A 12,170-nucleotide genomic window follows, 5' to 3' on the forward strand; every position below is an offset into this window, starting at 1 on the left:
TATGGATTAAAAATAAACTTGCAGACAAGTATGTATAACTTTGTATATTTGGAGAATAAATTTAGATGAATTTTAAGAACTCAGTTCAAAAGTGAAGGCTATTGATATTCTACTTGGCAAAGTGTACTATGAGAATTATGTAGTTGCACATGATTAACATGAAGAAGACTAAATCCTTCTATCAAATGCCACAAGAGCAAACTTTGGTGTGTTGCTGCAGAGTGGTACATTGAGTTATTCAGAGTGGTCTACTATCTCATCTGCAGTCTACCACCCACGACGGTTCACAGTGAGAGTGGCTCTTATGCTTTATAGTAGTTGAGAACAGTGGTGCTCCTTCTAGCTATAAAGGGCTAACAGCTTTCCTTCAGAGGCCACATGTTTCTGGATAGGACTCACTGAACATGCAGCATGCACTGCGGGAGCATCCGCACAACAGCCAGGCAGAGGGAGGGAGGGAGGGAGGGAGGGTCCATGCAGGGGCAAAACACAAAACTCAAACAAACAAGGCAACATAAAAACTTAAAAAACAAGCCAAAAACGCAGAGGGAGGAACTCTCAATATTCCTAACAACCACATGGATCTGACGAAGGCAGAAGGCACTAAAAACAAAGATTCCTTCAACAGTGTACTTTACGGAAACAATTCTCTCTCCAACAAACAGATCTTTCCCATCAAAGACTGCTCTAGACCAAGCTGACACCAGAAAGCGGCTGCTTTAATACTGTCCAAATCCACACTAGTTTGGTTACTGCTTTCCAGTTGGTTGTTAAGGATGTTCAAGGTGCCACTGGAGGACGTGGAGGGGATTAATTTCTAAGGTGAACTGCGAGGAGGGCACAGTGCTTCCTTTCAGTGTTTTGTGGAGCTTCAGTGGCTAGTGGCTCCTGCTATACTCCTGGTGGCCACTGGAGGGCGGTGTTCCCTCCACAGTACTTGTCTTTATAGGCCAGAAATCCCTTCACCTTGGGGAGGAACCTGAAGCAAGTTCAAAGTTATCTCTCCCCAGCCACATAAGGACAGAGTCAAAAATGGTTTTTAGTGTAATCTGAGAATTCTTTAACCGACAATCCCAGTAGACTAGTAATTTAGTTGAGGAGAAAATGTTATGCTTTCAACTTTATATACAAATGATTAAAAAAAAAAAGCATTATAAAAGCTTTTCCAAAATTTCTTAAAAATCTTACCTAATAAGAAGAAGAAAAAAAAAAAGGTAACCAAAGACATTTTTAATTAGTTATGTAATTTAGCAAGTGTGAAAAGTGGTAGGAAGCCATACCTTCCCCTCAGAGACCCACACCAGCTGGTTCTGTTGCTGCTGAATCGCTTCTTTCAGGGCACCGTACCAACCATCATTCATTGAGTTTAAGTTAATTGTAGCTGAAAATTAATGAACAACGTAGTTTAATGGTTAGAACATTGCCCCAAGGGACACCCAACCCTGTCCACCATCAGTCTGAGGAGATAGTACAAGTATTTCAAATTTCTATTTGGCATTACACTTCTCCTTTCAATCAAACATTTTTGCTTTTATATCACCAGTAAGCTCTCCAAGCAGAGACCATAAAAGCTTAGCATTTGAACAACATACCTTTCACTTCTATATTATTGCCTGAACACTGTAAGCTGAAAGAAAGCGTTTAATCCTATACTCACTTGTGAAGAGATGGTGATTGTTCTTACGAAGCTTATGAGAGCGTTCATATAGCTTCCTGGCGCTTTTCCGAGACTCCGGACACAACCTCATCCTCATTGTTTTTACACCTTGCTTAGAGTCAGGGTTAAGGAACACAACAATTGGATACCACTGCGCATAATTAAGACGATCAACCGCATTTGGCGTTACATCTAATAAAGCATGTTTATCCTAGAGACAGGAAGGAAAATACATACAAAGCACCATAAAAACTCATTTTCTTAAAAAACGCTGCAGGCTCCGCTATACTTCCATGTTAGCTGAACGTGGTGACTGCTATGTCTCAGGAGCACTCATTAAAAATTTGTAATCAGAATTTCTAGCTCAATTTAAAAACATTTTTTTTTCAGTTTTTTTGTTTTGTTTTGTTTTTTCGAGACAGGGTTTCCCTGTGCAGTACTGGAACTCACTCTGTAGACCAGGCTGGCCTTGAACTCAGAAATCCACCTCCCTCTGCCTCCCAAGTCCTGGGATTAGAGGCATGTGCCACCACTGCCTGGCTTATAGCTATTTTTAGGATTCAGCCATAACACTTGTAAGCTAACAACCACTACCTCTGTCCATTCTGTAAGTCAGTGCAGCAACTTAATGTTACTGACATCTCCTTTCAGACACATGCTCGGAAATGCACTGCTATAACACAGGGTTAAATACATCTCAACATCAGTCTTTCTACAGCAATGAAGTCCTGCTGATGGTGATCACAGATATCTTTTTGAAACTGTTATTAATGCTTCTATACAGTAAGGGCTTAATTACCCCAGGCTACATCAGCAATGGTGTTGGGAATCTCTCCCCTCATCAAACCATAAGCTCTATAGGATAGGTCCACTTATAATAACTTACCTGATCTATGATTTGCTTTATTGTATGAAGGCGAATGATGCCAGAGCTACGATGGTCAGTCCCAGCATCTCGTGGTTCACTTTCTATTCATGGAGACAGGACAAAAACAAGACAGCATTTCCACTGGTTAGATCATAATTTCTCAGAGTGGGCACTACAGTCACACTGGAATAGTACCTGGCTATGGAGCCATGCTGTATGTACAGTGTGGCATGTTTTGCAGTATGGATTCTGCCCACTAGAGGTCAGTAGCACATCATCAAGGAAAGCCCCTATTCATTTATTGTAAAAAGCAAAAATGTTTCCATCACAATGGGGGGAAATCACTAAAGGAGGTAGCCATCTACTCCCTAACCCCTGACCCTTGACCCCTGTAAAACCCCTATACTAGGTCAGACAACGTTTCCCAAGAGAACCAGGATTAAGAGAAGGCAAGTGAGGCGCTTACTCCAGGGTAAACTAAGGAGGCAAGAACTTTAGTAATCAAAATAATTTGATTATTATGATGTGGTACTTTTAAAAAGGTCACAACAGAAAAATCAATGCGCTAGGAAAAAGTATCAAATGTGATAAATACCTCATCTAACATGAGATGAAGATTTTAAAAATTATACTGATGAGTTTGCTTTTATTAAGGCCAGGAAAGTAAAATTATAATAAACTCTTGTTTGCTATAAACAAAGTGTTTTTTTTTTAAATCTGAGTTTTGACATGCTTATCTTTTCTTCAATGTTCTTCAATCCCATTAATATTCCTAAAAATCCCAGAAGCTATAGGCTTAAGGATGCTTTCTGTCCTTTGTCTGAAGCTTAGTTTCCCACCTTCCTCCTCAGTGACACAAAAAAATATCGTCTCATTTGTGGCACCCAGACACAGGGAAGCTATCCCTGCCTGGAGCCAGTCAGCCATGGGGGGCTGAGACCCTCTAGGCTGCTGCAGAGGCCTGGAGGTCTGCAGTTAGACACCTCACGTGTATCCCAGAAGTGTAAGTACTGGGCCAGGAGGAGCTGGAGAGGACGTTGTGGGACAGCCTTGTCTTACCTTATACATGTCTAATGCAGCCCAAGGACACGTGTCATTACTTGACTGCTTCACTAAGGAGAAGAGTGATGCTTGTGTGGGGGGAAGGGAAGCAGCTCTGGTGGCTCAGGTCAGAAAAGGCAGGAATGACCAGTGGCACCACTGAGTAAGCAGTAACAGACGGAGACTATCAGAAGACACGCTTCACAGGACGGCACAGACGGCAACACCACAAAACCTGACAGAAATGCTTCTATCCCTTAACTCAAGTTTCATGTGGGGCTGTGGCATAATCTGCATAAACCAATATACTATCCCCTAAAGCTAAGTTTTAGAAACCTTCAAACTTGCTTTCCCTCCATGTGAAACCTACAAACTTGGTTCTTCAGGAGAAATGCTACCTGCTGTATAATAGCCAAAAAAAAAAATCTGAAAAAAACAAGAGGTGGGGGGGGATTTTTTTAATGACATCTGAAAGTAGTAGAGGGGGAAATTTTAAAATCTGCTCAAATTTTAGTATATGAAAATCTGATTTTTAGAAAATAAATATCATCATTAAATTGCATCAAAATAAAATTAAAAGCAATATAAAAAGCAATATGCTAACTCTAATACTGTATATCTTAAAATGTCAATGAGTCTAATGTGGGCATAATCCTCTGGACAACACTACTGCCCACACACTAAACTAAACACTGTGCGGTCACATTCTGTGGCTTCTTCCTTCCTATAAGAAAACCATCATAAGTATGGGAAAATCTATCTCTTAGATAGATAAACGAGTGAAAAACAAGGTAGAAACTATACAAAAAGAAGTCAAAGAAGTTATAAGGTTCAGGAAAAGCAATAAAAACATTTTATTATTTATTAAGAAGGAGAAAAGGGAGGGGGGATGGGATAGGGGGTTTCCAGAGGGGAAGGTGAAAAATAAGATAGCATTTGAAATGTAAATAAATAAAATATTCAATTAAAGGAGAAAAAAAACCTTTATAACATCACAAAAAATGAACTTGGAAAATTATAAAAAGACATTATAATGGGGAAACTAGGGGTGGTGATAACATATGTCAAAATTATGATTTTAACTTTCACAAAGAGTGAAATATGAGAACACTTGAGTGTGAGTTTTCAAGCACAGTGTTATTTTAAAGCACAGCAAGTGGTTCTGGCTGTGGTTGTCTATCCCAGGCACCACAGCAGTCAGAGGATAGAGCAGCACTGCACTGGTGCACAGAGCACTTCCACCTCCACGCTCACTGCCTGACTGATGTCTACAATACAGCAGACACCAACACAGGCACCACTCATCACCGTGCTATGTATTTCTGTAGGTTAGTTATTACACGTCCCTGCCTAGGCTCAGTGAGAGAAGGCTGAGGTAAAGGCCATGGTCACTAGTGACCATCAAAAAGAAATGTTAAACCTAAGAGGTGTGTAGCAATGCTGGACACACTGCACTGGTGTTCGATTCTCTCCTCACAGTGCTACCGTGAAGGGTCAACAGGATCATGGAGCTAGGCAGCTTTCACATGAAGCCAAAATTTCAAAACTGGTGACTCTTCCTAGCACAGGAACTGGTAGACACAATCGTTCTGCCTTCCTTTCAAATTAAAAACAATGACATAGGAACAACAATATGAACTAACCAGTACCCCCAGAGCTCGTGTCTCTAGCTGCATATGTAGCAGAACATGTCCCAGTCAGCCACCATTGGGAAGAGAAGCCCCTTAGTCTTGCAAACTTTATATGCCCCAGTACAGGGGAACGCCAGGACCAAGAAGTGGGAGTGGGTGGGTAGGGGAGCAGAGTGAGGGGAGGGTATAGGGGACTTTTGGGATAGCATTTGAAATGTAAATGAAGAAAATATCTAATAAAAAATTGGAGGGAAAAAAAAAGACAATAATGACATAACGTGCAGGTTTCTCACCAAGTTGTACTTTATGAAGACTGAGACAGAGAAAGAAAGATGCTGAAGCCCAGTGAAGGTGAGCGCTGAGCCTCTCTACTCACTTGCAATCTGATAGATATCTGGCTCCTCTCTTGCCAACTTTTCTCTGGCAACATCAGCTATTGGTCCAAAGATGGTTACAGGTCTTAGGAATCCAGCTGGAGAGAAATTAAACAAACAAGCAAAAAAAGAGATATGACAAACGTTTTTAAACTTCCACTTCCTGAAACATACTGCCATGAAGAAATATACACTAAGCTATGGGAAATAAACTACCTTCTCGAAGAACAACCCTTTCATAAGCTGGGAACTTAGTTTGAACTGGCTGAGCTGACAAGTCCTCTCTGCTTTTTCGAAGATTTCTCTTGGAGCTGCGAAGACCTCGAAACCTCCAGAAGTCTGCCCGATCACCACCCGCTGTCTTTGGAAGTGTGTACTGTACACTGGCTAACTGTTCAGCTCTATAAAGAGAAAAAGCAAACAGAAACCAGAGTTACTGAAAAGACAACAAGAAAAAAAACCCACAATGAAATGAAATAGAATGCCAAAATTGAGGACCAAGGCTCACATGCACCTTTCATTTCAAAGGCTTAATCAGTAGTTTGTCTGGTGATTGAGCGAGTCAGTTAGACGGTAGCAAGTGAGTACACTAAACAATACAGATCTTGCAAACTTGGATCACCCAGTCTCCTATCATCACTTAATTCACAGTTTAAAGAGTTTCTAAGTGTTCATACCTGTTCTTATTAGGGATGATGCCTCGTTCTACCTCCTTATGATTTTTGCCAATTCGAATGGCAAGCCAAGAGCCCAGCTTTCCATTGTATAAAGTATCCACGACCCGGAACACCTCTCCTTTGTTAAAACTAAGTCCGTAAGGAGATTCTTTTTCATATTCAAAATGCGTTCTAATATAGAATGAATCTCCTACATCTGATTCTACAATGCGGCGATAAACTAAGAAATCAAAAGAAACACATTAATTAATAACTACTGGGATAAAAAAAACATAATCTGCATAAAAAATATTCTGTGAAGATACTCCTGCTAATACCCACATCAGCATATATAACCCAGTTCATCCTCAATTCTCACTGTGTATCTGGGATTATTTTATCTTGTTGTTCTTCAACCATTTATGCTGAATAAAGATAAAAGGTTATCTTGGTACCTCCATTAGGTGCATGATGAAATGATGCAGATATATACCCATATATACTTTTATATAATTCCAATAGTTAACAAAGACTCTTCTGACTTATAAAGGATTGGCTGGCACTTGACTTAACTCATAATGCCATAAATGCTGATCATATTTATCTTTCTCTGTTAATGAGAATAGTGGAAGACTATAGAACCTTAAATAAAGTTAACAGAATAATTCAATCATCCTCAAATAGAAATTATTTATTATGAACTACATTTTTTAATGGTTTACTTGGTTAAGACACAGTCTCACCATGTAGCCCTGGCTGTCCTGAAACTTGGAATGTAGATCAGGTTGGACTCAAATCACAGATCTTAAATTACCTCGAATCACCTACTTCTTCCTAGCAAGTAGGGAGACATGCCTAGGTCATCATGCCAGGCTGAACGCCTTATTTGAAGGAAGTCATCATGCCTAGCTTTGAATTCATGATCCTCTTATGTCGGGCTCCCGAGTGCTAGGATTGTGGGCTGCTACCATCCTGACCCTGATTGGCTTTGAACAACTGATCCAACCCCTCCAACTCCTTCAGGTTAACTCTCTCCATCTCAAGCAGTGTCTTACCGTCCTTCTTCTTCTGAGCCAGTATGGTCACTTCTTCACCTTTAGGGAGGTCAAGGAGGAAAAGGACGGCCTCTTCCCTTATGATATTTGTGAAATCTACATTGTTCACCTATTAAAATAAAAAATTTATACATTTATACTAGTTGGTTTTAGGAATATAAATGTATTTATTTACTCAGAAAACAAGTATTTTCCGAGTCTAACTTGCCAGTAATATATTTAATAGGAACTTTTTTTTAACTTTGGGGAATATAAAATTCTCTAATTTAAAATAAGCACATATGAAGTTAAATAAGGTAAGCAAAAATGTAAATTCAGAGTAGTTACAATATTACCTAATATTAAGATAATCTATTACAAACCTATGCAATTTAGACTCAAAACAACAATATGTATTCACTATCTCTAGATTTAAAATCCCTATTCACTCTACATAGGTACCATGTAGCCTAACTTTTTTATTAATTGCTGGAAAGGAAACTATATACGAAAAAGAGTTAAAAAGGCCAGACATGCATTATGGTGCCCCCTGTAACAGCAACTCTGTAGTGGATGCTATCTGGTTCTCAAGTCAGTATCTAACTATATTAGTAAATTTCTAAGTTCCAAAATGAAGTTGAAATTAAATCTACCTGAGTGTCACCAATAACAAAGCAGAATTATAAGCAACTGTAATCCTAATACCTCTAGGAGATTTTTCTCCATGCATTAAAAAACAATAATAACAAAAAGTCCAAAAGGCAAATAACCCAAATGCTCTGACTGTTTCCATGGAAACCCAGCGTGAGCCACTAAGCAGCTGCTTGTAGATGATGTATCTCCTGATTCCTTCAAAACAGGATCACGAGATAGGTAAGGTAAGAAAGTAAGTGCTAGAGTTTCAAATACCGTCAGCATTGTCACCATGCAGTGTTCAAATGCAACAGAAGTGCACCAAGGGCAGACGATATTAGGAAGAACCTAATACGACGTCAGAGGGAAACGGCTAAGTCAGAGATGGTGCCATGACTTTTATATGCTTAAGTTTGAAGGGAAAGGAGGATAAGCCCCAAGCACAGGAAACTGCTCAAGGGAAAGAAGATTCTGGCTGTGGCTGCTCATTAAGAAGACTTGTCTCCAAAATTGCAGGTCAAGGCAGCAGGAGCAGGGGTCACATGACTGAGTCACCAGAGAGAATGTTTTTGAGTACTGACAACCAAATGCTGCTAAGAAATCACAGAAATTGTGAGGCAAGCTTGACTCCGGTCAGTGATGGATGTGAAAATTCAGATTCAGTTGTGGATAAAAAGCCAGGTTGCAAGACCACTGGATATTTGTTTGTAAAGAGAAAGAGAGAGAGAGAGAGAGAGAGAGAGAGAGAGAGAGAAAGTATGAAGAACCAGGAGGGAAAGAAGAAGAGATGTACAAAGCTGCAAGACTGTAGAGCAGATGGGAGGCTTAATTCAGCACAGGGAGGAGGAAGGCTGAAACAAGAAAGAGACCAGAACAGAGGCACCAGGCACCAAAGAGAAGAGATATGGAAACAGTAAGCAATAAACCCACACTGGATAGACCGGTGTTCTTATTTAAAAACTGGGACAGAGCTTACCTACCAGTAGCCGAACACATATAAACATTCGGACTCTTTATTGAAAGAGGAGTGAGAGACAGATGAAGACACTATCTTAGCAGCAACACTATCATGGAGAAGAAAGCAGAGGAGAGAAAGCACCAGTTGTAGATTACTCCTAACCTAAGTTCTCCTGGCTTTTGCCAATGATCACCTTTCTTGTGGGGCTTGAAGGCTGAAAGCCAGGCAGCTTACAGATTTGCCTGATATAAACTCCACCCATCCTCCTGGATATGAGCACTATCTGAAATAAGGAGTCTGAAAGGTCAGCATTTTTATGAGGACTCCTCACTCTCATGGGAAAATAATTCCCAAAATTGCTGGCTGGCAGTCTTGGACAATACAAATGTTTAACTAAACTTTAAAAAGACTATTTGGTAGATGGTAGAAGGATCTAAACCATGTTTTCATTATAAGGTCTTTGAACAGCAATTTTTTCAATAAAACATCACTAGCAACATAACCAAAAAGCACACAAGAATAAAGCTGGAATGACGGGTGACCAGTCTAATGCAAGCTAGATATAAGCAGTTCTTAATTTGAAACTTAGGTGGTTCAAGAGACTGTACATAAATTATAGTCTAACCACAGCAGTAGGTCTGTTACGCCTGGCATCTGATGACCTAAGACTTTTGAATCCGCATAAGATGATATACTGACATACCCTGAGAATTTGATCACCTTCCTCTAAGCCTTCTTTGGCTGCAGGGCTATCTTCTAGAACGCCAGCTACAAATATTCCGACATCATTTCCACCAGCTAGTCGCAAACCCACACTATCTCCTTTTCTGAATTTTACCAGTTTCATGCTGGGCCTGTTAAAACAGATATTTCATTTCAAACAGTTAAAAGTCACAGCAGGCTGCTACAGCAACAGCTACACGCAGAATGGAATACAGGACCATCATTTCTAAAGCCGCCTATTGAGCACTTATGCATTAAGTAAAACTTAGTACTAGAATGCAAAACCAGATTTAATAGATGCTCTAATTTCTTATTAGAAAATAGGTTTTGAAGTATCTAAATTTGATGGAGAAATAATGCTTTTTGTTACCACTATAATTTTTCTTATAAACAATGTCCTTCCCTATTCTTACTCAAGTATATATGTTAAATTCCCAATAGCTAAAAAATAAAACCAAAACCTACTTTTCTACACCAACCCCACTGAATGAAAAGTCTCATTTAATATAAAGAAAAGAAAATAGTCAGTAGTTCTCTTACTTTGAGAAAGTTACAAGCAGTGTCTGGTATAATCTCTACAATCAAGACAGTAGATTTAAGTTTGGTCATTGGTGCTTGGCTCTTTGAAGTACCCTTAATCTGCAGCTCTTTTTAACTTTGAGATAAGAAATTAGGTTATTCAGCAATTCTCGATTAGACTTACATCTGTCGCTTGTCCCCTGTGTCCCTAGGAAGAAGTGAAGGAACAGATGCATACATGTCCCTCTATTATGCTGGGAGCAAACACTAAAGCACAACGTACAGAAGAGCTGAGCAGAAAAGGCACTGGGCAGAGTGCTCTACCCTGCTGACTAAGCTCTCACTGTCATCTCCACAGAACGAAGAACTAGTGCCCCACTTTCACGAGTCTGAGCATGGGATTCAGAAAGGTCCCTTTCCTCTTAATTTATAAATGAATTACCAAATTATTAGAACCTGTCATAAAGCCAAATACATGATTAAGTGAATTGAGAGAGTAATTCTGGTACTTTTGAACTGACAAGTTAAAAACTGCCAACAGCTTTTATTAAGTATAAAATATTGTAAGTATAAAATATTCACCATTGGTCTGGTTTGCTTTCTTCCTTCCCTTTCCTTTTTTGGATTTTCAAAACAGGGTCTCACTACATAGCCATGGCCATACTGGAACTCCCTATGTAAACCAGGCTGACCTCCAAATAACAGAGATCTGCCTGCTTCTGCTGAGAGTAAAGGTATGTGCCACTATGTCAAGCCATCTGGTTCTCTTACCTGAAACTCACTAGCTAAACATAAAAATCAAAAGGCCACAGGTTGGACAGGTCATAGCTAGTCAGGTCTCCTACAACCCTTAATCCCTCCCTGAACATATATACCAGCTTTATAGTAGGTGGTCTTAATCCTTTGGTTGTCCTGGTATCCTGTTTTCTAACCAAGTCAAAGGTATCTCACAGATTCCTCACCAAAACAAAACAAAACAAACAAACAAAAAAAACCAACAAAACTGGATACAGAGAAATCCTTTAAATATTTTCTTGAAAGTCCTAGGTCCTTCGGAATCCTCTGCTAACTCTGACTAGTGCAGAGCGCCACATGAGGTAGGTCATCAGGGAGATGTGGCTTAGTGGATCTGCACTCTGGTAAAACGATGCTAGACAGCAGCTTCCAGACAATGGCAGGCTTTATACTCTGCCCTATCTGCATTCTATCAACTATATGCAACAATAAAACCCATCCATTTCTTTTCCCTCAAATCTACTAACTATTTCAATGAAAGACTCTCGGAGCTCAGCCACTGATACTGCAGACATGCTCAAGTCCTCTTGCGCAGCTGCTCTCCAGGGCTTTTTGGCGTTGCCCTGATATCTTACTATAAGTCCAAGCAATCCCAAGAATGATTCAGTTAATCACCTGTTACTAATACTAACGCTCTACTACTCACCTACTTCTGAAGCTATCTGCTTCTGCCTAGGCACTGGGAAACAACACGTGCAGTATTTTAATTTTTTGTACAGAAAATACTGAGGGCTGGTAGAGTTCTTGGATCTACTGAACCTTAGGAAATCAAGTACTCTGACATCATGTCCTTTTTATGATAAAAGCAACAGATTTAAAGACTATGAAGGTTTAAATTTTGCTCACAAAATTTTATGAAATCTACCTATAAAGTAGTAAGTAAGTGGTCTGGACTCTCAATGAATTCTGGATGCTTTTTCAATCAGAAGTTCTCCAGGCAGCACACTGAGATGCTCTTGGCTGAGACAACTGAAGGTGTGCTGCTGACACCATGGCTAGGGCCTCAGCACATGTCACCCAATAGGAGGCAACAACAAACAGACATCAGCTCAGAATGTCAGTGCTCACTATCAAGTATTTATCTTTACGGCACAGAAAGCTTGTGGACATTCTGACATCTTAGTAGAAAACAAACCTTTACCCTTTAGTTACTAACCTAAGAACTAGCAAAGAAAGATAGTAATAAAAGAAACAAACAATGGTTGCTTTGCTGTTGTTAATCATAGTACTCCAAGCACTATACAATGCTATAGGAACATGACTTTCAAATTGCACGCTAAG

General features: G+C 39.7%; 1 protein-coding gene across 13 annotated transcripts in view; it reads right to left on the minus strand.

Moving 5' to 3' along the window:
* The window catches only part of Tjp1 (tight junction protein 1), a 231,686-nt gene that overhangs the window by 20,542 nt on the left and 198,974 nt on the right, over positions 1 to 12,170 (minus strand). For all 13 annotated transcript variants that reach the window (XM_006540786.4, XM_006540785.4, XM_006540783.4 and 10 more), the window contains 8 exons: positions 9,556 to 9,706; positions 7,283 to 7,391; positions 6,249 to 6,468; positions 5,788 to 5,972; positions 5,574 to 5,669; positions 2,544 to 2,626; positions 1,658 to 1,868; positions 1,281 to 1,381 (listed from right to left, as the gene is read on the minus strand). In XM_006540786.4, the coding sequence (XP_006540849.1) occupies positions 1,281 to 1,381; positions 1,658 to 1,868; positions 2,544 to 2,626; positions 5,574 to 5,669; positions 5,788 to 5,972; positions 6,249 to 6,468; positions 7,283 to 7,391; positions 9,556 to 9,706 (1,156 nt within the window). The remainder of the gene's footprint in view (positions 1 to 1,280; positions 1,382 to 1,657; positions 1,869 to 2,543; positions 2,627 to 5,573; positions 5,670 to 5,787; positions 5,973 to 6,248; positions 6,469 to 7,282; positions 7,392 to 9,555; positions 9,707 to 12,170) is intronic.

Source organism: Mus musculus, chromosome 7, assembly GCF_000001635.26.
Source record: "Mus musculus strain C57BL/6J chromosome 7, GRCm38.p6 C57BL/6J".
NCBI lineage: Eukaryota > Metazoa > Chordata > Mammalia > Rodentia > Muridae > Mus > Mus musculus.